Below are 26,195 nucleotides of genomic sequence, written 5' to 3'. Positions count from 1 at the left end.
TACTTTGGCAGTAATATGGGTGTGGAAGTCTGCTGCTAGGAGTCCTCATATTTTTTGTCTTGATCCTGGTCAGTAAGACTGAGCACATAATGTTTTCTTTTGGCATTTTTTCTGGTTTGGGCGTACCTGGTCTTCGCTGGCAAATTCAAGTGAGGAAAGAATGTATACTGAATGAATTGTGTTAAAAAGATCAGCAAGGCCGAGATCTAAGCTAATTCAGAAAGATTTTATATTATACATTTAATAAAGCAGAATGATTGCAAACGCAGAACAAGGAATCTGTTTGTTCACACGCAGCTGTTACACGCTATTGAAAAAAGGCTTGCCAGGCGTGTGTAAGCCTGTGCCATCCATTGCACCACCACAAAGGGAACCGACTTCAGGGGTAACTGAAAGAAAAAGCACATCATGAATCTGTAATACAAATTTACTATTAGCCTTGCAAGGCACACATTTAGTAGACACTATTAAGTACTCCCGGAATATTGCTTTGTGTTGAATGCTGAGGTATAGAAATTGTATTAGCATTTAATTGCCACGTGCCATATTCCCCATTGTGATTTTAACAGACCTATTTCAACTCCTCTGGCATGATGAGTGCATATTAAGCCATTTAAACAGGGGGGCTACACATCCTTTGCTGTCATCCTCACATAGTCTGCGACACGCGCTCAAGAAGCTCGTTCGTCTGTTGCCAAGCTTTAGATCCACGCTATAGGAAGCTCGCGATTTAGCGAGCCGCACGTAGGAGCAAGAAAACACTTAGAAAATCAAAACTGTCAAAATCAGCATTGTAGCCAGAGAGACTGGATTTGCGAGACAGCAGAAGGCAGCAGTCTTGCAAAACTCAGGTGTTTTCCGTGCACACCTTTGTATCAAAGCACCGGCTAATTAGAGGCGCCTTTCCGCTGCGGTTCTTTTGTGGGAAGAGAAAGCCCCCCGCCCCTCCGCCTGCGGGAGCGAGCAGGGGTGTGGAGGGGGGTGTGCCCGCCGCTGCCTCCGTCCTCCCCCCGCCCGGCGGCTGCGGCCGCGCCCGCGGCTGGCTGTCACTCGGCTCCCGCCGCCGGTGCGTGCTCCCCGCTCGGGCTGCGGGGCTGCAGACCCGCTCCTCCGCCGGCGGCTCCGGCGGGACTCGCCGCCGGGCGGGGGGCGCTGGCGGCCGGAGCGCCCCCCGGAGCGGCCGGGGCTCGGTGGGAGGAGGGGCTGGCGGCAGGAGGAGGAGCGGGCGGCCCCAACGTCACTTTCCTCGGCCGCGTGTTTACGTGGAGATGAAGATGGCGTCGCCGGTGGCCCCGCCACGGCAGCTGTCGTCGCTGTGAGGCGGGACGGGACGGGACGGGACAGGACAGCGATCGTGTGCGCCCCGGCTGAGGGGAGGGGAGGGGAGGGGAGGGGAGGGCCGGGCCCCGCCTCCCGCCGCCGGTAACGCTCTGCTGTCCCGCACAGACGCCATGGAGGACGAGGAGCGGCTGAAGAAGCTGGAGGCTGGGAAAGCCAAGGTAGGAGGCGGCGGCGCGGCGGGGAGGCTGTGGGCAGCGCGGTGAGCCCAGGGGAGCGCGGTGTCAGCCGGGCCGAGCCGGGCAGCGGCGGAGCGTGGCTGCGGCGGGGGCGCTCGGCTCGGGGCCGCGCCGCGAACAAAGCCGCGGGCGGAGGCGGCGCTGGGTGCCGCCCGCCCTGCGCGCCCCGGGCTCCCCGCTGGCCTCGGGCGGCGCGGGGCCGAGCGGCGTTCCTCGGCCGGACGCGGGGCGCGAGCGGCCGGTGACAGCGGGCCCCGCGCGGCGGACGCCACAGGTGCCCGTCGCAGGGCCGGGCGGCGGCAGCCCGGCGGCCCCCTCGCTGCGGGCCCGCTCCGCTGGCGGCGCCGGGCGGAGGAAGAGGCGAGGAGGAGGAGAGCTGGCCGCCGTACCGCTTCGCACCCGCGGCACGAATTCCGTTTGCCTCTTAAGCCTGGGAAACTCCCCGTAGACCTTTAACGAAGTTTATAAACCCGACAGCTGTTCCTCAGTGTGGTGCTAATACCGCGAGGGAGCCTCAGGAGGCAGAGGATTAAGGATGCCTCCGGTGAGGTGCCTTTACCATTTCTCTGAAGATGCGGGGAAGTCCGTGAGCCACCCGCCGGACCTCGCCGTGTGCGCTCGCCGCGGGCAGCCCTTGGAGCCCGCACACCCGCCCGCAGCCCTCACCGCCCCATGGGCTGTCGGGCGGCCCAGACGGTGCCCTGCGGGCTTACCGGAGCGTTAATCAGGGAGCTTATCATTTTACTCTTTAAGCATGGCTCAGTACACACGGGCTGCAAAGTGCTTCACCTTCCAGGCAACAGACCGGAGTTACCACGCTCTATGAGGGCCTCTTTTTTACTTCAAAGAAAGCTTTGGTGTGGTCAATGAGACAAGATAATTAATAGCATTGGTAGGAAAATAAGATAAAATTAGTGTTTTGACATTAGGTATCGTCTGGTTCCTTCCAGCAGTCATTGCCAAATGATAAGAGTTTAGAAGTTTGTAAGTCAGTCATTCATGCGGAAGATCTGCATGGAACTTGGCAGGAGCTCATAGTACAGGCAACAAGAAGACAAGCTAAAGATGAAACTACGGAACATCATCGCTGTCTTGTTTACGTGGTCTATGGAAAAGAGAATGTAGTTTGGCTGTGAAGTATTGAATAGGTATTTTGCTGTATTAGACAAAACCTTTGTAACTTAGTGCGTTTCTGTTTCTTTTGAAAGAGTGTTCAAAACGTACATTGGGAAACTCTCCTAGATGGAGCTGTATGTTTATTTAGGAAAACCTGTTCTTAAATGCTTAGAGAAAGAACGGTGTTTACACAACGTTATGCAGTACTGTTAAAAGGCACTGGGACAGATCAGGTACTGGTGGCAGTACATTCTGTCACACCCAGGTTGGCTAATTCTTTTGCAGAAAATTAGAAAGTAGTTTGCAAAGAAAATGGTTGAAGTGAATTTACCAGTATTATAAACCACAATGAAGAATTTATCAAGAGAATTTATATTTCTCTGTCCATGTTGGCCTGGGATTAACACAGAAAATTAATGACAATTACTGAAAAGTGAAACAAAAGCCAGGACTCTAGCAGGAATTCAGTGGCTTCCTTCTTACTTTGAGAACAGACATGTACACACTTTACTAATTTATTTTGCATTTTAGGAGGACTGTCATAACTCTCACCCTTCTTCTAGTCTTTTCTGACTAAAACCTAATGATGTTCTTGTGACTAAGTATTCGCTTGAAGACTTTCCTATTCTATGCTTTTAAACATCCCTAGTGGTTTAAGTCATTATAGCTCTTTAAAGCTATATGTGATTTACATGGGATGGGACTATAAAAGTAGTGTTAGTTTTTCAGATTTTTCATTGGTGTTCTGTATACCATTTACCTCTTTTTTTACATGTGAATGATGTAATTAAATGTATTGTACTGTGGGGACTAGGCCACAGACTTCCAGTGAAAAGTGTCACTTTCAAAGTGCAGAGAATGGAAGCAGGAGTTCCTCCTGCAGCTGCTTTTCTCTTTTTCAAGGATACAAACACATTCGCAGTAGCATGATCAGTATGTATTCTAAAATTGCTTGGCTCCAATGAATATTTTCTGCAGACCACAGCAACAAGCATCCAAAAAACTTTTGAGCCTAACCACTGAATGTTGTTTAAATAAAATAGCTGGAAAAGTGTATTAAAGTATGTGTTGTTACTGTGCTAAAAGCACAGGTATTGCTGTACTGCAGAGGCCTTGATGCATCTGCCTGGAATTATAAGTTTTAAATATAAATAAGATGTTACATAAACTGCGGGATGAATGTTGGCAATTGGGAGGCTGGTAAAAGAGTGTAGTAGGTGCCATAGAGGTGGCTGGTACACTGCTAACAGTGGAGTTATTATGCAAAATTAGGACTTAGATTCTTGTTTGGTTCGCTGTGTTTTTTTTTCTTGAAAAGTAGGTAGCTAAATACTGCTAAATCTCAGTATGTGCATTTTAAGCAATATGAACTGTCTATAAAGCAATCATTTGGTTGTTTTCTGATCATAATGTCAAGTAGGCAAGCTGTGGAGTTTGATTTAGTGTGAATTTATCTGCAATGGAACTTTGTTTTTCTTTATTTTTGATGTCTTCTTAGGACACTGTCTCCCCACATAGATCTTTTACAGACAAGTGTATTACAAATGGATTTTCTGCAACAGAAGTTTCTTTTGAGACTTCCTTTATTATTACTGGAAATGAGAAGCTGCATTGTGAATCTTACCTTGATGGAAATTTGCTAAGTGTACTCAAACCTGTCAGAATGGGTCTCAGTGCAAACACACAGCCTTCAGCAGTACATCATTTGCAAAATAGAATAAAAAGCTCTTGATAGAAGCTCACCAATATTCATGTGTACCTGCTGACTTTTGGAGACTACACCAAGTCTTTATAATGAAGCAGTTGCACCATATGTTGCTGTTCTGTCTGTTACAAACCCACAAAGGCAAGGGAGGCACAAAGTTAAACCCAATAAATTACATACTCCTTTTTCCAGGCCTATAGTCATTAATTTTCCTTTGCTGCAAGGTAAATCTGCTGGATATTAACCCAGCCTCTGTAAATGTTTGTCTCCCTTACCAATTAGAATGGTCTCTCTGTGCCTTTATAGAACTCCCTTCTCCCCAAACAAGCAATTTCTTTACCTTAGATCCCGATCTGATTATGGTGGAGCAAGAGAAGTGTCAAAAAAGCTAGTTGAGGGAAACAGGGCTGACTGTGATGGAAGGTGGAAAGGTGCGTGCCAGCCACAGAAATATAGATGCATGTTGTTAAGTTGATCTGTGTCCCAAACCACAGTGAACTTAGAAATCCATCAGGTATGTTACGTGCCTTGCTGAAGAGATTGTTGATGGCCTAAAATAGCGTAGTTACACCTGGTCTTACAAAAGACTACAGAGGATGGTGATTGAAGATATTGGTGTGATATTTATATAGACACATACTACGTGTGCATGTCTCTGTGCGTCAGTTTGCTTGGAAATCTCATCTAACATTGCAGTGGATACTATTTATGGTAGTTGGGTATGTTAATTTTATGTATTTATTTAACAGCTTAGTAGCTGGCTTTTCTTATCAGGATGTTGCACTATTTTGATCAGCTTTCAAAACTACACAGAGTAATTTGCTAGCTTCAGAATAAAAACATTGGGGACTTGGATTCCCTTGTGAGAAAATGGCTGAGAGTATTTTGATAAAGCTTTGACATTTAAAAAAATATTTTTATTTAATTTATACATACACATATATATGAAATGCACAGCTGTTATAACTGGTAGAATTAAGAGAGATGAAACTATAAATAGCAAGTTTTATAGAATGGTCCATTTTATGGTACTGAAATTTTATTTGCAATGTATTTAAATATGTGCATTGCTCCTGTTTAAATTTGTGTTGAGAAAAGGGCATGCTCCCTAGCTGTATCCTTTTTTTTTGATGTAGGAAGGGTGGGTGAGGGAAAGACACTAATTTACTTTGTAAATTCTCTCAGGTTGGTCTAGGATTTCAGGTCTAATGTTAAATACATAATTTAATGTCATGGTTTTCAAAGGTTCTACTTATATTTGTAAAACATTCTTGTTGAGGTGTTCAAAGAAATCATGTAATTGTTGAAGAACCTTAATAAATTAGGGAATTGGTTTAGTTAAACACTTGAGCACAGAATCAGCGGTGTAACTGCTTTTGATCTATACCAAAGAATCGCTGAGTGGACGGAGCAGTGAAGTTGGTTTGAGAAGCTCTAATGGCACTCAGTGGACAAGTATTACAGGTTGTTTAAGTAATTTGACAAGTTATCTTCATAAATTGAATAGTAAAAAGAAATAATTGCATATTTTGTCTTCTGGTCATGCATGTGAATATTTCAGGTGGCTGAAAAATATATGTATTATTAAAATAGCATTGTCTAAGAGTCTGACTATGTTTGCTGTTTGCATTCTTATGTCTTACTCTTTTGAGGAGAGAAGAAGATTTTACTTTCTCATCTCTCGCCTCTTTGGACTGAGAAGTTTTGGATTTCTCAATGAAAGCTGTTGATCAGGTTTTTTAAAATAAAAGACTCAAGCAAAGCATGGGATAATTATGTGCCACAGTGATTAAAGCTCTAATTTAAAACCCCTAGAAAAATTGAACGTATAGATTGTGTTTGTAAAACACAGTCCTTTTAAATTCCCTGTAATTTACCTGAAGAGGAAAAAAAGCAGTATTTCAGTGGTTATTAAGAGTTTTTCATCACCAAAGACAGAGTAAATACATTTAAACCTTACATTTCATTAAAGAGCTGGCCTACTAACACATCTTCTTTTGCTTCCAGGTGTAAACTGTTCATTTTGTTTATCCTCTGTCTGCCTCAAATGACTTGAACAAAAATAATTAAACAGAATCCTGGAAGCAAGAATTTCCTTTTCAGTCTGCATATTCTTACTGTGCTTTTCTTTAAAATAAGAAGTCATATTCCACCATATCACAGAGTGGTAATTTCATCATAAAGCCCTAGTCATTGCTGTCACTCTTTATAAAGTATGGAGGAGAGCAGCTTTATCGGCTAAAAGTTCACAGAGTGAGAATGATGCTGGGCTACGTCTATATCTGAAGATGCTGTGTGCGTATTAATGGACAAGAGAGGAAGCAACTGGAGGGGAGTCTAGGCGAACTCTCCAGAGTCTCCTGGAAAGGTGTGGGTGAGCTTTGGCTCAACAGATGCGAATGGAAACTGCCTCATCTCTTCGTTTATAACAAAGCAGGAGAGTGCAGTGGAACTATGAGAAAATACTGTAATGAAGAAATGGGCTTTAAGACACTTTACTTGAGGGAGCCCTTTTTCTTGCATGTGAAGATCCTTGCAAACCTGTACCTAATTCCTAGGCATTCCTCTTTTGTGTTGCTAAGCTATTTCTTCTCCCAGGTCCTTCTGAACTTGTGCGTTTTTTTTTGGCTCCTCTTCTTCTTTTACAGGCTTCAATCCACTCCCTCTCCTTTGCATCTCTGTCAATTCTAAATGCAAATAGTAGGAGGTATGGGGAATTGCCTGTGTGTATTTTGATTATGAACATGAGTAAGCTTAAGAACTGTTTTTTGTCTTGCAGAGGAAATCACAGATACAAGAACTGAATGTTACTCTGGAGAGAAAACATGTGATTTTAAGGTCTTTGAGTAAAAGCAGATAGGGCAGAAATTGAGTAGAGATAAGAGAGAAACAAAAAACGAGGTGTTCACCTCACTGTGCATGCTTTTATTTTTGTTCAAAACAGTGGATATCTCTGCATTTTATCATAGAAAAAAGATTTATATACATTTGAGATGTAAATATATTTTATCTATATAGTTTATTGCTACTGGGGTGGTACATAAGCTTGGATGAGAGATCAAACGGACAGGTAATCTGTGAAACCATTTTCAAGACACATTCTGTTTCTAATAGCAGCAAAATTGGGATGACTAGCTTAAATGTTGAGTTTTTTAGTAGAACTTAATTGTTTTCTTGAGGATAATAGAGCTACCCACTCTTTACAGTTTTCTCAGTGTTCTATTTTCCTTTAAAAAAAAAGAAAAATAAAGTTTATTTTTTTCCGATTATTTCAAGTTTCTTCTGGACTTTATTGGGTCCTTGTAAAAAAAAAATAGTACTTGAATTGAAATCTGGGATTTCAACTGTCTTTTCAGTTAGCATTACTAGAACTCTTCCTCTTTCTAAGTGTGTTCTCCACTTTTCTTCTATTTCCTGGTTTTGATCTCCACTTCCCTCATTCCAGAGATCTATTCTTGCTTTCGATACAGGGCTTGATTATTTGTTTTAAATGTTATTGTCAATATACCCTTTTATTCAAAGCTCTGAAGTAGCTGTCTACTTAAGAGTAGTGATGCAAGGTAGAATGAGCTTAAACTAGTACTTGCTTTCTTCTGAGGATGCAGAGAAATAACCTTTGTTAACCTTTCAAAATAACCTTTGTTCTGTAGCCAGTTTAGAGGAAATTGGTCTTTAATCCAAGATGCCCAGTGAATTTCACAAAAATAGAGAAATAAGACAACACAGTATTGTTGGTAGCACTATGAAAGCAAGAAATTGCATTCTAAAAATGCAATTTAAAATGTTTGCTTGCTGTTCCATGTATAAAGAGAAAGAATTACAGAAAAAAAAAGCACAAAGTTGCTCTTTGGCTACATTCAAGACTTTCTTCATTTTAGCACTAGACTCTCCCTCATTTGTATGGTCTGCTTTCCAACTACTTATTTTCTTAGTATGGGTGTTGCAATAGCAAAACAGAGGTGACTGCAACATTTGTTTCCCTCAGTTATAACAGTATCTAGACAAGTTTGTTTGTTTGTTTATACTGATTTGGAAATAAGCATGATCACCACCACAAATTCTTTCTAAAGTACTTTCAGTAAAGTGTATCTGATACTCCAAGGGAAGTAGATTGGACCTTTTGGCATATGTAGATGTTACCAGAAAATCCTGTATTTTTTCCCCACAGGAAATACCAAACAAGTTGGTTCTTTTAAATATTGATGTATGGAGATATTAACTGCAGAATAACATATGGATACTGTAGCATCTTAGTGTTTGGAATAGTGAAAAATCTGATGAAAATGAGGACAAAAGAAAAAAGGCTCCTGAAGTAGATCCAACTTTCTTGTCCTACCTTATATTGCAATATAAGATTATATACTAATAACACAATTGTTGGGAATCCTAATTTAGGGGCTGAAAGCTCTGTCATAAATACCTGCCCCATAGCTAGAGATTTCAATGTATTGCTGTGTATTTGTTTCAAAAATCATTTTGTTACTGGTACCAGCTAACGTGACGCTTTGAATTTGCAAAGACACATTGATAAATGTACCACAGTTCAATGAAACGCATCTGATAATTGCAGTATTTTGACTGCTATGCTGAAACATAAAGTAAACAGACCTTGAAATTTATGATGATGAGACACTTGTATGTTGACTGCAAAGTGCTGGCATGCCATATTGTGTTGCTGGTGCTGGTGTTCCAGTTTCTTGAAAGAAACCTTAATCTGCATTTTCACATGATTTCTTGAGAAGCCAACATTTTATATTATAAACTACCTTTCCTACAACCAGTGGAGAAAAGATGGAAGAATGAATAAAAATGGTAAGATTTCTCAGAATTCTTAGTTTCTTAGAAGTATGAAGTCAGTCTTCCTGCTTCCCTCCTCTTCTGAAAAGGAACCCAAACAAGCTTCCAAGTAGAACAAATTCAGTTGTTGTTAGCTGGACAAAAGAATGTGAGACTCTGGAAACCAAACACTAGGCTTAGGAAAGTTGGGGACTGATCAAATCGCAGTTTTAACAACCCTAAGTTGCAGCATCATCACAAAACAAAGAAGAGGTAGTCTCTCAGACCATGCTTCTAAATCTCAAAACACAAAGAAATTTTAAGACTCTCCACAATTGGAGATAATAATTTTAAAGAGAATGCATACCATTTTGGTGATATTTCCAGGGGAAAGCGTAGATTTGATGAAAACTGTACTGCCATGACAAAATTACAGCATATCTCTCAAACTACGATCCTGAGCTGTAGAGCCAAGAAGTTTGGTGGAGTTGAAGAGGCGGAGTAGATGGGATTGTGGGACTGAGTATGTTTCTGTGCAAATATTGATCAAATAGGTGTTACAAAGAATAAGCAGAGTAAGTTGCATAAAAGTTTACCTTAATCTGACTTCACTGGTAGGCTGTGATTTAACAAAGTGGTTATCCCTTAATCCTGGTTTTGTTTTCTGAAGTTTTTACTTGTCCTTAAACTCTTACTTTTCTGTGAAGAAACCTCCTGTGTCCAACCACAAAACAAGGGAAAAATATTTAAATGTTGCTAAATCCATTTATATTGTCTAAGTGAGGTAGCTGATTTGACATTAGTACCATACATTGAGAATATATATTTTCAATTGAAAGGTATATAGGAGAAATATCTTACTATTACAGATCATGCTCCATAACAATGATAAGAAAACCCTGTTTTGGTATGTTTAGTAGTACATTACGCTAGCTAGCATAGTTTTCTGTGTTTAAAGAGATAATGGAAATCGTGATACAAGACTCCTCAAAGGAGAATGTGTTTTCTAGATTTTCTTCATTATTTGGAATATATTCCAGGAATTCAGTTTTGCGTTTTTGGAGGAAAAGAAAAGAAGAAGAAAAAAAAAGGCAAAGTCCACAGACAAGTCTGGAATTTTGTGAGCAATATGAGTGTCTTTGTGAGCTTGCTTTCCTCTCATGATTCAGCAGCGTGTAAAAAATAATAGAAGCCTGTCAAAATAATAGAAGCCTGTCAAGTCTTGCACGCTGAGCATGAAATTCATGCATTTGGTTCTTTCCTTATGTCTGCTCTGCTCCTCACAGAGCTGTCTCTCTCGGATCTACTGAGTTTGGGGGCTTTATTCTCACTCTGTCCCTTCAGTGCCAGACGTGCCACATGGTATGAATTCATGTAAAAATAATATAAACAAGGTGGGAAAATGACGAAGCATGACTGAGTTTGACTTGGTTTAAAGTATTTTTTATTTATTAAAAAAAATCAAAAACCACAAACACTTTTTAAAATGAAAATTTGGTTTTGTTTAGTTTCTACACAGAGTTGGAGCACAGAAGTGGCCAGAATGCCTACAAATAATCTCCTAAAAATGTATCTCAATTCTCCAGACTACTTTGAAAATCTTAGCATTAACGACTGTGAAAAGATTGGCTTTGACAACTGGGTGGAAGTCATCACATCATTTGTATTTATTAACAAGGAGTGGCTATTCATCCCTGCTTAGCTTGAACAGAATTGAAACTGTTGATCTGGAAAGCTGATTGTCTTGTTGCCAAAGATGTAACCTCTCAAATTCTGCATCAATTCCATGGCATTCAACAACTTGGAAAAAAACGATAATCTGGTGTTGGTTATTAATAAAGTTTCATTTAGACATAGTCTGTTCACTCTGAAGGTGCCTTTTTCTTTCAGACTTCTTTGTTAATGAGCAATTAAATATTAGCAAAACTGTTCAGATCTTACTGTGCTTTATTCCATTCCTTTGTTTTTCTTTTCTCAATTTTTGATCTTTAAATATCTCTGACATAGATACATTTTTATTAGAGAGGACACAGTGTGAGGCAGAGGAGAAAAAACCTAGATGTATTCTACATAAATACAACTGAAATGGTTTACAGCAGAGTAGAGTTCTTGCTATTATAAATTCTTTCTTTTTTCTCTTAGGAGGAAAAAGTTAAATTTACATGAATCAGGGTAATACAAGCAGTACATAGAAACTCAAAGTAAATCGATAGTTGGTGCTTTTTCTAACATCCACAAAATACTCTCTTCAGCCTTTTTCAGCCAACTTCTAATAAAGTCATCTTCCTCATTTAGTATATAGACTAAATGTTACAGTGCAGGAGGAAAGAAAAATATGCATTGTTGTAAAGTGTAGGAGTCCTGCTGATCAGGAAAAACATGTTGTGGGCTGCAGCCCCTTTCTTGCAGCATCAACACAAACCAGAAATGGCAAGTGCTTCTGTGATTTAAGTTTTCTTGCATTAGCTACATAGAGAAGTCTGGACAAAGCCTTTTCAGATACAGATTCTCTCCATGTATTTCATTAGGTGTCTCAATATCGCTGCATCTTTCAAGCTCTGTACTCTAGAAATGGTAGTCTCTTAATTAGAATTTGCAGTTGACTATTTGCAGTGTGTTGTGGAAGAACAAACTACGTGAGCTGGAATGGAGTATTTATCAGGATCCCACAGGAAGCAGCAACTGCCTGACTACAGTTTTCTTTAGACATGTCAGGATTTTTCTTTCAGGATTCTAATCAGTATTCATGATTTTTTGAGAAACAGCTGATTAACCCCAACCCTGGCCCCCTGGAAGCTACTTTGATGGTTGATAATACACCATAACCAAGGCTGCAGTCATCAGAAAGACTCTGCTTATACTCATTAGGGAGTCTCAGAAGACTGCCAAAGATTGCTCGTTAAAGGAAACAGACTTATCTAAATGAATTGTCAACATTAAGGTCCTTGGGAATCTGCACAACTGTTAAGATGAGAGCGCCTTTAGGTAACCAGGGCTGATTCAGACAGAACTTCTTGCTGAAAGTCAGTGTGGTGTTAAGATTTTTGACACTGTTTGACACGGTCTGATAAGCAAACTAAAGACTTGGTCTAGGTACAGTAATAATTTGGTGGTTACAACTGAATGAAAAATCGTTCTTAGCATTATTTTTGTTTTAATGCCTTACTCTCAAAGTAGGTGGTCTTTCAGACTTTCAGGGGCCTGTGTCACTCAGTATTTTCATTATTAGCAGTGGAAAGAATGCATGGTTATATGTAGACGGTACTAAACAGAAGTGGGTGGCAAACACGGTGAAGAGGCTTAGAATTCAAAATGATCTTGACAAATCATCTGGTACAAAAGGACATGGAAGCAATACTGAAGGTTTTCTTTGCCTCTTTAATGATAAGGACTGTCCTTGGGCTTCCCAGGTCCCTGAGTCTAATGGCAGAATTGGAGGGAGTGAAGCATTATCCACAGTACAGAAGGTCAAGCTGGGGACCACTTCAGCAAATTTGATGTACACAAATTTGTGGGGCCGAGTGTGGCGTATTCAAGTATCCTGCAGGAGCTGGCTGCTGTTGTTGCAAGGCTATTATTCCCTTGCTTATCTTCGAAAGGTCATTGTGATTAGGAGATTACAAATGAGCAGGGAAAAAAGCAAACAGACCCATCTTCGAGAAGGGTGAGAAGAAGTATTGGGGCATCTACAGGAAGGTCAGCCTGGCTGTGGTTTCTGGGAAGATCATGGCACAGATCCTCTTGGAAGCCATGTTCAGGCACATGAAGGGCAAGAACATGATTGGACTTTATCAAGGGCAAATTAATTGTTCTCTGTGATGAGCTGAATGGCTCAGTAGATGGGGACAGAATGGTGGATGTTGTTTACCTTGAATTTAGGAAGGCATTTGATGTGATCTATTAGAAGCTATTTGTAACCAAGCTGGAAATAGGTAGTTTGGATAGGTGGACTGCAAGGTGGGCAGAAAATTATCTGGACTGCTATGCTCAGAGTGCTGATACAAAGTCCAGCCAGTGGCCACAAGTGTTCCTCGGATGCTGAAAATGTGGCCAGTACCGTTTGATGTTTTTATTAATGACCTCGAGAATAGGGGGGAGCATGCCTTCAGCAAGTTCATGGATGATACCAAGTTAGGGGGAGCGGTTAAGGAATTGAAGCATAGGCCTTCTTTTCAGAGAGACCTTGACAGTCTGGAGAATTGAGTTGACAGAAGACTTATGAAATCATAACAGCATGAAAGAAGATAGAAGAGGAAAGTTCACACGCTTTCCCAATAGCAGAAAGGAGGAATTTCAAGTTTCCATTTCATTACTGGGATGTAACAGTAGTCTACAGGATCCTGCAGCGATTGAAAAAAAAAAGTTTATGTTGTGTGATCTGAATTGAAGCCAGGAAGGGATCCTGCATTTCACAGTAGTGATCAGCACTGTTGTTTGGGGGTCCTCCTCCTCTTCCAGGATATGCAACTACAAACTGAAGACAGACAGCTGAGGAACATCATAAAAATTTTGGTATGGATGATCTCTTTGATGACTGACAGGGAGCCTGACAGAGACAGCAAAAGCACAGTTTTTGTATGCAGTGTTCTCCTTTCTTCAACATAAGATCATCATTTATATTCCTGCAGCACCCTGTGTTGTTTTCTACACCCCTTCCAATTTACAGTGAATGAGAAGGTAATTCTACAAATGACAGTATCTCAGTACTGTCTGGGCGCTGATTAAGGCCAATCCTATGGGGAAAAAATATAAAGACTGTGCCATAATGCATGCATACTCTACATCAGGGCAAAATTGATTTCTACCTGCAATCCCAATTTTGGAATATTTTTATTTCTCATGAATTCTTTCAATTAAGCTAGACTGTGCATTTCTAATGTGGTCAGTTTGGGTGGGTAATATTCTTGGGTTTTACTTGAAACAAGATAAGAATAACCTGAGGTACAGAATTATATTATCTGGTAGCATGATAGCTGTTATCCCGGGTGATAACGGGCTGATATGCTCAAAGCTTGCCATGCTCTCCAAAGTAAGTCTGTATTTTTGGGTGTTGTCTTTATCTACTGAGGGTGGGGAAGAACACCTTTTTGATTTGGGCTATAATGTCCAGGTAGCTGTATCTGTGTGTGGAAAATCGATTTCAAGTATTTTATTAGGAACCCACTCAAATTAATGTTCCATAAAACTGGTGAAAGTAAATTTATTCTGGCAATATTTCCCCAGTTGAAAACATAAACATAATAGTGTTCTGCTTATAGTTATTTCATACATAAATGCATCTAAACCAGAATATAAGTCAGTCTGATAATACTCAAAATCAAATCTAGTGCAAGTAATTTGTATTTAGAATCATATTACTAGATACATGAGAATCATTACTTCCTGAAGCTTTATATTTTCTGGTTTTATAGTTTAATGTTAATGTTAAAGGATCAATCTTTATAAAAATGTAAAATGTCAACCTTAACTTTTAAACACATAAGACAGTTAATAAGCCGAAGAAAGCGTCTGTGTTACAAATATAAACTTGCAGGTTGCCAGTAATTTGATCGACAAGCACTGTGTGGAGATACTGGCAACTGTTGCTTTTGCATACTTTTGTATTTTTATAGTTGGCTTCTAACTGGCAAGCACAGATGGCCATAGATTATGATTTTTGTATGTTTCTGAATAAGAGAAAACATTTATATGGTATTTTAAATTGCATTGTCTAAATATCATGTGTTAACTAGTCTATATGGGTTTTGATTTTAATTGCTAAGTTATAGTATGGGAATTTTGGAACCAACTATTTTAATATTTTGTTAATAATAGGAAAGGTTTCTGTGCCCCGCTTTTGAATAATTGGAAGCTTTTTTCTCAAGTAACTTCTCGTTAAGTAATCAATGTTATTTTGTGGTAGTAGCAACTTTTTACAGCTTTTCCTGAAAAAATTAATCAGATTTGACACTATCAGACCTTTCTCTTGCTGATAATGAAGAATGTTCTACCACAAAGTCAGAATTGGTTGTTTCAGTGGTACTTCATAAAGTGTTTGGGACTGCTCTAACCCAGAGTTTAAAAGGATTGCAGATAAGCCCTATGAAATGCTGTTTGAAGGATCAGGCTTGTTCTGCCCATTCCAGGAAGTTCAGTGTACTATATAACATTTTGGTTTTTTTCAGAATCCTAGCAAAAATGAGGACTTAACTCAGTTTTCTAGGATGTGAATTCATAGCTTTTATTGCTATCTGTTCTTGGTAGTCTGCTAGAAGCTTATAGAAGGGCTAGGAGAATTAAATGGCAATAAGAATCTGAAGATACTCAGTAGGAACTTTTTTGTAGTAGTATATTTAGCTAATTTCTGTAAAGTCAGTGTACTGTTTCTCTCTGAAGTTAACTATACAACATACTGTGGCTTTAGGAGTCCTGTAATACAAAAACATAGCTCCTGTTTTGTTAAATGAAACTAAATCTCTCAGGGATGAATTGCAATTATGTGTAGTTAATAAAGAGAAAAATGGTAATTGAGTGGTAATTGAGGAGAAAAATTACTAAGTACTAGACATGAAAATACATTTTTATTTTACCAGAAGGAAACTTTGCTCTTTCCATCTATTATTACAGGAATTTAGATTGGAGTTTAACCTTACTTTGGGCTCAGGGAAAAGATAGACTCGCTTTTTTTCTGCCTTGTGGTCTTAGGAATGTTTTCCTAAGGTTATTTTTGGGGGAAGAAGGGCAGCATGTAAAGAAAACTACTGAACAAGACAGAGACTTATTAACTTTTTGGGTGCATGTAGTATTTAATGACATGGTTTCATTGCTTTTTAGACTATTACTGTTTGGCAAGACATTTCTTTTGAATTTTTTTTAAGACGTAAATATAGTGGAATAAACATGCTTGATGCTTAACTCTGTTACTGTATTGCAGTTGTTTTGTGAAAACAAATTGTTAACCTGAAAGCACTCCAAGGGGTTAATTAAATGAGTCTCCAGCTGTTGATTTAACTATATATAGTTAAATAGCCGATCTAAGTATATGCTTGTAAAAGAACAGGTGCTAAACCAGTTGCTTTAAGAAGAAATAAAGTGAAGTAACTACCTAAGCAACACTCAGATTGTTAATAAATTTTTTTTAGTGATACAGAAGGCAACGTACTTACTGACATGTGTTTGATGACTCTGCTGCTTTCCAAAAATTCAATTCCAAAATTCAATTCCAAAAATTCTGAATAGATTAATGATTTAATGCCTATATTTGACCACTAAGTTGCTACTATGCTATAAAACAAGTTTTCTTTTGAAGCCCAGCAGAAGCTTGTTATCTGTGAATGTCCATTGCTTCTTTCTTTGTTTCTCTTTCTGGTGTATGGTATTCACCTGTATGCTTTGTTTAAATAATTCATTGTGAACTGTTCATGAAGTATGGTAAGAATGAGTAAAATTGATCCGTGTTGTAATTCACTTGACTACACTGGGTTTATAGAAATAACTGCAGTAAATGCAAAGCCTAACATTATAAATTTGTTGAATCAAACACAATATTGAAAGAAAAAGAGGATATAAAATTGGAAGCTAGTACTTAATTTTAATGCTTAAGTAGCATGGGCACTATCTCTCATTTGCCTTCTGTTCAGGAGGGCTGTATCAGCCTTTTACTTCCAGAAGACAACTTGTTTCACAAGGCTGACTTCATCAAGAGTTGAGTGGGAAAAAGTACTTAAAATCCTAACCAAATTTGTAATTGTACAGCCTTACAAAAAATGTCAATGCTGAAGCTTGCTGAAGAGTTCATCTTTATGAAATATTGTACTAATTATGGCTTTCAGTCTAATGATTTTTCTGCCAAGTGTATTTTGTAGGCACTACTTTAATCTGCCTCAGTGGCTTTAAGGTGTGGTACCTTTTGCAAGTCCCAGGCCTTTGTTTATTTGTTTGTTTTACCTTTATCTTCATGTGATTGAGTTTACTCAAACATAAACTACAAATACATACAAATATACAAATGAGAATACAAACTTTGTCTTGGTTACTTTGTATCTCCTAGGCCAGTAGGGAATACACACCAATCTAGTTTCCATCCAGTTCGTGTCATGTGTAGCCTACCTAATTTAGTCTACTACATGCCACCAGTGGCTTAGTTTTATTAGTTATTCTTAAGTTCTAACACAGTATCTGACAACTTAGAATTTTGACAACTTTTCATTAAGATGAGAGGTATCATCTTGTTATACATCGAAGACCGTGATAGGCAAGGTTGTGTCACCTTTTGGAGCTCAAAAATGTTATTTATTCTTTTGTCTGTCATAGCCTCTACCACTTACTGTTCAGCTGCTAAGTGTTATTAAGATATAATCATTTCATATCTTGATTTAAATCACCAAAGATCAAATTGTCTGTTCACTTCCTACAGTCTGTCTTTTGGTTGTGTCAGCAAAACATATCACATTCCGTGTTTTCATTCAGTAGGAAAGTGATACTAAAATCATATTGTAGGCTCTCATGTGCACTTTTAGAACAGCAACGGTTTTAGTTAATAGAACCTCATCTACATTTACATCTTGTTTAGTGTCCTGTGCTTTAGTGAGCTTACTGTCCTTACCTGGATGTCAGAGCTGAAGTTACCTGTTGCCTTATGTAGATACCAAAACACCCCAGAGAACTGGGTCCAACTAGGGAGTAGCTTACTAGCAGTTAGTACATATTACTAAATTGCTGAAGTCTAGTGGATTTGCGTGTAGACATGAGCATGGTGGCATGTAGAAAATCTTTGCAATGTTATAGCCTAGTGACTGAATTTTATGACTCTTTTGAAGATTATGACAACACTGAAGGTTGGTTAGTGCCTGAGGATAAATATTGATATTTTTATTTCTAATGGGCTGTGAGATAACAAGTTCATACAGTCCAATGAACAGTACTGTAACTGTATGGAAAACAGCTAATGCTTTCAGAGTGTCTAAATCTTCATATTAGCATTCATTTTCAAGAATGAATTAATATACAAACCCATCTGCTGGGTGCAGATTTTCAAAACACTTTCATGAGACGTGAGGAATGGCATGGCAAAGCAGTGAAGTTTTCTAGTTCAAAAAGTTGGTGAAGAAAATCATATGACTCATTAAAAACTAGCAGTTTAGCAAATTTAGTAGTAAAACTTCCTTTTTTCCTTATTCTTTTGTAAGGATAAAATGTAACTAAAACATTTGTGTCTCCTTTGTTAAAATGTATTTGACCAAATTTTAGCTCTGGCCTGGAATTTCTTGGCTTTGGCAAGCTGGATAATTTTAGAAAGGCTAATGGGGGAGAAAGGGAGACATTTGTCCTTGCTGGGGGCTGAAAGATCTTCTTAAATACATTCGTTAATCCATTAGTTAACATTCTGATAATTCCTCCTCTTTCCCCACCTCCCCTCCAAAAATTGTTTCAAAAGGTTGTAGGCCATTGAAGACTGACTTTGTCTCTGTCCCATTGAGGTTTTTTTCTCTCTAGCTGAAGAAAGCTTCAGGATCCAGTTTTTAATTAAAGTTGGTGTTACACATAAACCTAGTGGAACAGGAGTGCATTTCTGTCAGTGCGTAACTCTTGCCTTCCCATTATTGCCTTTGAAACTCTGGACAAAAGCAAAGGACAGACCATGCCTTTTGAGACAGCACCCGACTGGTGATCTCCCTCACTTAACGCAGAGTAAAAGAGGCTCTGTTTTACATCAGCTGCCTTGGTCTTGATGTGACAAAGACTTCCTAATGTTTCAGGCTTCAAGCATGGACGATCTGTGCTTTTTTTACGGAGCAGCACGAAACAAGCTTTCTATTGCCCTCTCATTTTTGTCACCGACAGCTTGGCCCAGTCCACTTATTTTCTCTTCACTTTGGGGAAATACAATACCAATATGGTTCAGATGCTTTTTTCACCCTCTATATCAGCAGAGGCAGTTACACAGCATTCAGTATGAGAGGGATAAAGTTAAATAGTAGATAGGAGCAATAGATAAATCATGTACGTAGAAGTAGGTTAGTTAAGAGACCAATCAGGCAATTTTTTTAGTAGTTAGTTTGAGGCATTGCTTTTCCTGAAGCAGTATGGTATACTTGTGTCTGTCATTGTAACCTGACTTGAGAGTATTTTCATACACTTAAGTTCCATTCCTTGTCCAGAAAATAACCCAGCTGTAATGAACTTAGCTGTTCCTAGGTCTGTTCCTATTTAAATTCTTGGGACATGGAAGAGCAGACCAGATCAGAACCACACTAATTCTGAGGCTTTCCAGCTCACAGTGCCATCTGGAGGGGTTCATTCAAGTTCAGTGCCCTTGGTTATTAGCACTGACAACAGTACTCTAACTTGATACAGACTGCTACGAAGAATTGCCCAATGTGCTGTTCCTCTCACTATCCTGCGTTGTCCTTCATGATACTTCAGCTACAAATGTAAATTGTGGTGATCCTGTTGGTTTTCTTCAAAGAATTGCAAAGGAATGTCTGTCTCCGAAGCTGAAGGACTCTCAAGCTTGTATTTAGGTAGAGACTATAGCATTTCTTCTTTGGAAATTTTCATAGCCTTATTGGCATCCTCTAATACTCATGAGCCACTTAAGTCTCTGTAAGGGGAGACATGCTAAGGTCTTGCTCATGTTATTCGGGAAAATCTGACTACAAGTGTAAGATACAAACGAGTAGATTAGAAATAACGTCGTTCCTGGGTGATTTCTTTCTTGTTCATTCAGCCTAATGTTTCCCATTTAGTAAATCCAGCATCCATTGAATGGAACAAATAAACTAAAGCTCTGTTTGCCTCAAGAAATAAGCAGATTGAAACTTGCAAAGAACATTAATTCTTTACTTACAGTTTGGGGTTTCGCCTATGCGACGTAACATGGTGAACATATTTGCAGGTTGCTTGCTCAGTTGTCTTCTTTCTGTAGGTTTTTATCTCAGGATTTGGAAAGAGTTGCGATACTCTCCTATTTGTTGATTAGCAGAATAGAATAATAGAATAGAATAGAATAGATAGACTTCTCTAGGAAGATGTCTATCTTCTGTATTTGACAATTTTCCAATCATCTCACTCTGTTATCCTTTTCTTAGCAGAAGCAACAGGAACCTAGAAGATGCAGGTGGCACTGTAAATTTGCCTGTACTTCAGGAGTCAGTGCTTTGGCACCATAAGCCTCAGTGCTTAGACCTTTTGAGAATATGGCAAAAAGTGACAAAGTGCCACTTTCTTCTCAAATACACTTACCAGTTAGCCTGTTCAACACCTCTTTAGGGGGCAGACTGTCAAGCTTTTACAAAACTCGGTGGCCTAACAACAAATGAGTTTTAAACAGCCTAGGCAAGGCTTTACTGCCTCAATCACAGTGTTGCTGTCTCCCAGACTCTCTTCCTTATCCCTTTTGAGGGCCTCTTATGTGCTACCGTGGAACATATTACTGTATTGGAATCATACAACCAGGTCACAGGTGAGAGAGAGATTACAGCAGGTATTTTTTCCGTTATCCAGGGGAAGGTGGAATAGATAACTTGAGACTTAAACCACAGCAGATTGCCAGCTTCTGAACGATGTCAAAATTTCAAATTCAGATTGGCCTTTTTGGTTTGTCCCTATTGTCTTGCAAGTCACCCAAGTCAAGGCTTCATGGGATGTATCTGTGCTTTATAGATGATCAAAACAATCCCACCCCAGGGCCCTGCTTTTTGTCCTTCGTGTGTCACTGAAAGCCTTTGTAGCAATAATTGCTTACCTGTGGTCAAGGGGAGTAGTGACCTATCCTTACTAGGGCAGGTGAATCTTAAATTAATCCTTCACCTTTTAAGACACGTTATCAGTCTGTCTTAGTCTAAATATTTTGGTTTCATTTTCACTCCAGTAATCATTCAGAAATTACACCTTATTATCATTCAGTGATGAGAATTAGGAGCATTATAATTGGAAAAGCCTGAGCCTTTCTATCACAGGACTGTTCATCATCTTCTGTGAGTTTCATGATGCACCTGAGTGTTGTCTTGTGTTGGTATATGGGCAGTGATCAAATGTTTCAGCTTTTGTTCAGATATTTTATATATATTTTTAAATGCTTAAAAGGAGATTAAGTTTTGCATTCTGTTGGGGCCAAATTTTATTTTAACATGCACTTCTATTCTAGAAATAGTTCAGTCAGACCATATTTGAAATTAATCAATGGACAATGTATACCAGCAATCTAGATTGCTGGCACAATTGCCAAGGGTCAGAACGTGCTGAAGATAGCTGAATAAATAAATAATGCTGCTGTTGTAATTATAGCAGTACATTAACTGTCATAATTGACGTGGTTTACACAAGTAATCCCCAACACTCTGCAAGTTAGTTCCCTTCTGTCTCAAGACTATTTAGTTCCTAATAAGAGTTGATTTTCCTCTGCTTTTCTGACCTTCTGCCAGCTGGAGGATATCAGCATTTAAAAGCTAAGATAATGTTGTACCAGGTGTCTGTAATTTTGCTGCAGTCTGTGGTGTGGGATTGGTGCTAGTATGTTGTTTTGGGATTCATAAGTAGAAAGAAGTTATAATAAGAACTAGCTAAATAAATATATACTCGAAATATCTAAGTTCTTCTATTCAATTGTTATTTTACTGTGGGCAATGATTTTGAAAAGTATACCCATTACTTATCTGCATGCTGCTCTTTTGTAGTCTTGTGACTTTCAGTAAGTGTTTTTCTGTTTATAAGAGGCAACATGTCTTCTGTATCCACAGAATTTAGTGCTAACATCCAATCGCTTCCCATTTTTCAAACTAATGGAAAGCTGAGCAGCTGTTACGAGTGGCACTTCTGGAAATCAGAAAATATACATGTAATTCTTCCTGGACAATTTTATTGTAGGTTGTTATGCATTAAAAGGAAATAAACATAGTTTCATTCTCAGAGTTTAGCATAAAACTTCAATTTATTTATTACAAGTAAGAATTTGATTGTACATTGGATATTTGACAGAAATAATTCAGACAATAAACATAAACTCCATAATATATATTTTTTTAAATTGCTAAAAAGTGGACATGTCTGTTTCCAAGAGCATTGCTTTTTTGCCTAGAAGCAGGACTTGAAAAATCTATGAGCTGGAAATTGCAAGTTGTTTGTTATTTTAGATGTAAAAGCTGGGACTCAAGGATAAGGAGCAAAATCAGCTGTTACTCACTACTGGAAAACACTGATGGAATTTTTAACAGGATTCAGTACTGCTTGGAGGGTGCAAGGTCTTACCAGCACGATGGGAAAAGCTGGAGGTGATGTGCTGGCAGATAGTGAAAGAAGACTTGCTCTAGATCAGTTTTCAGATGTGCTAAAACCTATGGTAAAGTTGCATCATGGCTGATTATGTTCCTGTCGCCTTCCCAGAGTAAGGTACTCCTCCGAGGCAGGTCAATGCAGAGAGCCTGTTCTGAGTGTCCTTCAGCTTCTGCTTTTGGATCCTTCCTCCTCCCTGAGTAACTCCTGTGTTTACATCTTTTGCTCTTGCTTGCAACTTTTGTAACTCGACAGAGACTTGACATGGAATTGTTTCAGAACTGCAGATTCCGAACTAACAGAAGCAGTGTTAAGTTCTCCACAGACTTAGTTTTGGCATTATCAAGCTGATGTGCCTGGAAGACAGGGTAAAGGAATGTATAGTTGTATCAGCTTGTGTTTGTTTCACATTTTGTTCACACTGGAAAAACTATTTGCCTACAAATACAGAATCTGGAATTATTTTTCTGTTTTCATTAAAGTTTTAATTCTACAAAATTTGTTTTCCTTAGTTCTCATGACTGCTGGTGGACTTTTTCCTGCTTGTCATTGAAATGTAGATAGATCCTCAACTCTAGTTCCTGAGTCCCATATTCTGAAGGAATTCGGTATCTGAGACTCCTCTGTCTGGACGTGAGCATCACAGAGTGTATTTGTTCAGCAGCAGCTTTTTGTTATACTGCTTCTTTCATTTCTAGTTTTTTTTTAAATTTGATTAAAAATGTGAATTTGAAGCCATGTTGCATTAGTAGCTGGACAGTTTTGCGTGTACATGAATGTGCGGCGCAGAAAGTGCTATGATTTGTGCATGCATCCATCACTAACAGTGTAGTTATTTCCAAGATACTGGAAGTTCATACAGAAATTGTCAGTTGAGAACTTGTGTCATACAAAAATATAACAGTTTAATTTGCACATGCATTTAGCCTTTCATATGTGCCCATCTTCATCAATGTTTAAACAGAAAAAAATAAGGTCTGCTTCTAACTGCCATGGTAGAGTTTAATCTGTTAATTGTGAAGAAGTGAAAGTCGACAACTTAATTTTGAAAGGAGAAAAATCTGGCATACCCAGATGCCTCAGCTAAAATATGCAAAATACTTGAGGAGAGACATGGAGTAATTCACTTGTCCTTGAGCTACATGTCTAATTTTGTAGACAAATAAAGACTGTAAAGCTGCTTTAAAGAAGCCAACTTAACTTTCCATTACAGAAGGTTTCAATCAAGTTGGGGAAGAGAGTTCTTGACCAGTGGCACTACATGTCTTTCATTATTTAAAAATAAAAAGGAAAAAAATCAAAATCTCTCAGTAGTTACACTTGAAGTCAGGTTGTCAGCTTTATGTCATTGTGGCATTTGGACAAATTCTGTTTGTCTTTTGGATAAATTGATAACTATTTTGTTGAGGTAAATTTACAGTTTTAGGAGAATGTAGTAATGTCATAAGAAGACAACTGGAACCTTCACCCTTCCCATTTTTGAGAAGCTAAATCTATGCTTTTTTTTTTTTTTTTTTTTCTCCCCTTAAACTTTAAAGTCAGGAGGAGACTATCCTTTCTTTTCCTGTTCAGGAACTCCACTCCTGTGGAGTTTATAAGCTTTAATAGATTTTTTGTGAAATAATGAAAGTAGCCTATTTAAAAAATGGAAAAAAAATCATGAAGTTGAACTAATTAGAGATATAGTAGGGAGGAAGTAAGTATTAAATACGTAGGTGAGCATATTTGGCTCAGCAAATCTTCAGGTCCTCCTCCTGTAAACAGAGCAGGAGCCATATGCCAAGCTGTCAGTCGTCCTAAGAATGGAGAGGAGGCTGAAGAAGTCCACAAGGAAATACAAATAAGGGGACATAAGCATAAACTGGCCAGAAGTCAGAACTGATCTGTCAGTGATGCATTTATTTAGATTGGGGCTTCTCAACTCTCTTGGGGCCAGATGAGAACTGGAGAACACTTCAAGTGACGGCTCGTACTGTAACCGAACGGTGACTGGCAGAGGGGGTTTGTGCGTCCTGCTTGATTTGGGTGTTGCTGAAGAGGTTGGATGGAAGCCTGGCTTTCTCGATTGGTGAATATCATGAGGAAATGTGCTGTCTTTTCTATAGCTTTTTCTTAAAATTGCAGCAGATTTATAAAAAATACATGATATTTGGGTATTAGTTGATGTAAAAGGCATTTAAAGCTTTAGGGTCTTCATTCTCATGCTTTATATTTACATTGGAGCTACATTTGTAAAACATTGTAGCACTTAATTAATGTTGGACTCTTCAGTTGGAAAATAATTATTTTTCTTTCCAGATTTTATTGGTAAGATCTGTTTAATTTTGAATTTTAATTGGTAAAACTTGCCATGCTTCTTTTTCCTATTTGAACAGAAATTCTGTTCTTGTTAAGAAAAAAATATTTTAAATGGATTTTCTTGTGTAAACCACTATAAAGTGATTAAAAGTGATAAGCTCTTCAAAAGGCAGTGCCTTACAGTATTTGAATAGCTTACATACTAATTGGTTTTTCAACTGTGTGCCTGGCTCACCTGTGACTTTTTGTTCATCAGCATGTTTTGCTACAAGGTACTGTATCTTGTAATTTGCTCACTGTTTGTTTTTAGACTATTCCCTCATTATGTGTTTTGCTATTTCTTTATGACGTTTTAAGTAACTTGATCTGCTTTTTGAGTTCTAACATAAACTTTTTATAAAACTTTATATGATACTTGGTGGAAGAATGGTTTGCTTTTACCTGTTTCTGGTATAAAAATTAAAAGTAATTTATGTAAATTGATTTTGAGGCATTTATTACTATGAAATTGAAAAATGAGATCAGAGGTTATCTCATTGCATTTGTCCTTTATAATGACATTTTACCTTAACCTTTGAATGTTTTGATTTCTAGGTATCATTCCATGAAACAGTAACTTCCTAGTATGAAGCCAAAAAGGAATTCGTTAATAGATTGTTGGTTTACATTTAAGATTTTTTTTTTAAAGCAAACTATGTAAATGGAAGAATAATCTGAATGTGTCTCAGATATGCAGCATTAACTTCCAACTTGTTTTCATTAGTGATTAGTTTGAAGCTTTATGTAGAACAGCTGGTAAGCCTTTATAGTGGATGTCATTAGTAATGAAGACGAAAACTCAGCTTTAACAAGATTTTGTCTTCTGTACAGCTTGCCCAATTTAGGCAGAGGAAGGCGCAAACTGATGGTCAGAATGGATCAAAGAAGCAGAAAAAGAAGAAGAAAACGGCAAACATCAAAGATGAAGAGTCAATACAAGATGGGATTGATACCGATCGATCTCGAGGTGATGAAACATCCACATGCAGCAGCCAAAGGGGAGCAGCTGCTACTGCTGACTTTGCTATTATCAGGACTTTGCACAGTGGAGAAATTATCAAACACAACCAGACTTACACCATTGAGGTAAGTTTGTCTCAGGCTGTAACCAGTTACTTGGTGGGGGGGAAGGGGGCAAAATAGTCCATTAGTTTTGAGAGTGGGAATAAAGGAATTATATGAGATTTCGGATATTATTTCCTTGCCTCCTCTGTCAGTCAGTCCTTAATATGTCCAGAGAAGGCGCTTTCTACTTGCCTGCTGGCATCATGTTTTCTGTGGTAGTCAGCATACTGTAGATTATGGGAAGTTTGTTGGTACTGCTGTGTTCCCTAAATGAGCAAAAATTTGTTTGTTTTATTGCTTCATTTTATGTATTTTGTTTTATTAAAAGTTTACAAATTGCAGTGGATTTCTGATCACTGAAGCTATGGCTACAAATGCAAAACTAAACATCTTTCTTGTATCCATAATGTAATTTGAGTCTTTCTGGG

General features: G+C 38.7%; 1 protein-coding gene across 12 annotated transcripts in view; it reads left to right on the top strand.

Moving 5' to 3' along the window:
* Positions 1-1,387: 1,387 nt before the first annotated feature.
* AKAP9 (A-kinase anchoring protein 9) overlaps positions 1,388-26,195 on the top strand; it is a 119,632-nt gene continuing 94,824 nt past the window's right edge. For 10 of the 12 annotated variants that reach the window (XR_015708309.1, XM_087775190.1, XM_087775163.1 and 7 more), the window contains exons 1-2: positions 1,389-1,499; positions 25,534-25,788. Coding sequence is in view for 11 of the 12 variants with exons in the window: in XM_087775190.1 (XP_087631316.1) it covers positions 1,452-1,499; positions 25,534-25,788 (303 nt within the window). In the remaining variant the exon portion in view is untranslated. Of the gene's footprint in view, positions 1,500-25,533; positions 25,789-26,195 lie in introns of all 12 variants that reach the window. The other 2 variants (XM_087775223.1, XM_087775197.1) reach the window with 2 other exon arrangements.

The sequence above is a fragment of the Nipponia nippon genome, unplaced genomic scaffold, assembly GCF_047370975.1.
Source record: "Nipponia nippon isolate SJK-2023a ecotype South Korea unplaced genomic scaffold, ASM4737097v1 scaffold_1, whole genome shotgun sequence".
Classification (NCBI taxonomy): domain Eukaryota; kingdom Metazoa; phylum Chordata; class Aves; order Pelecaniformes; family Threskiornithidae; genus Nipponia; species Nipponia nippon.
This window is presented reverse-complemented; position numbering and strand designations above follow the sequence as displayed.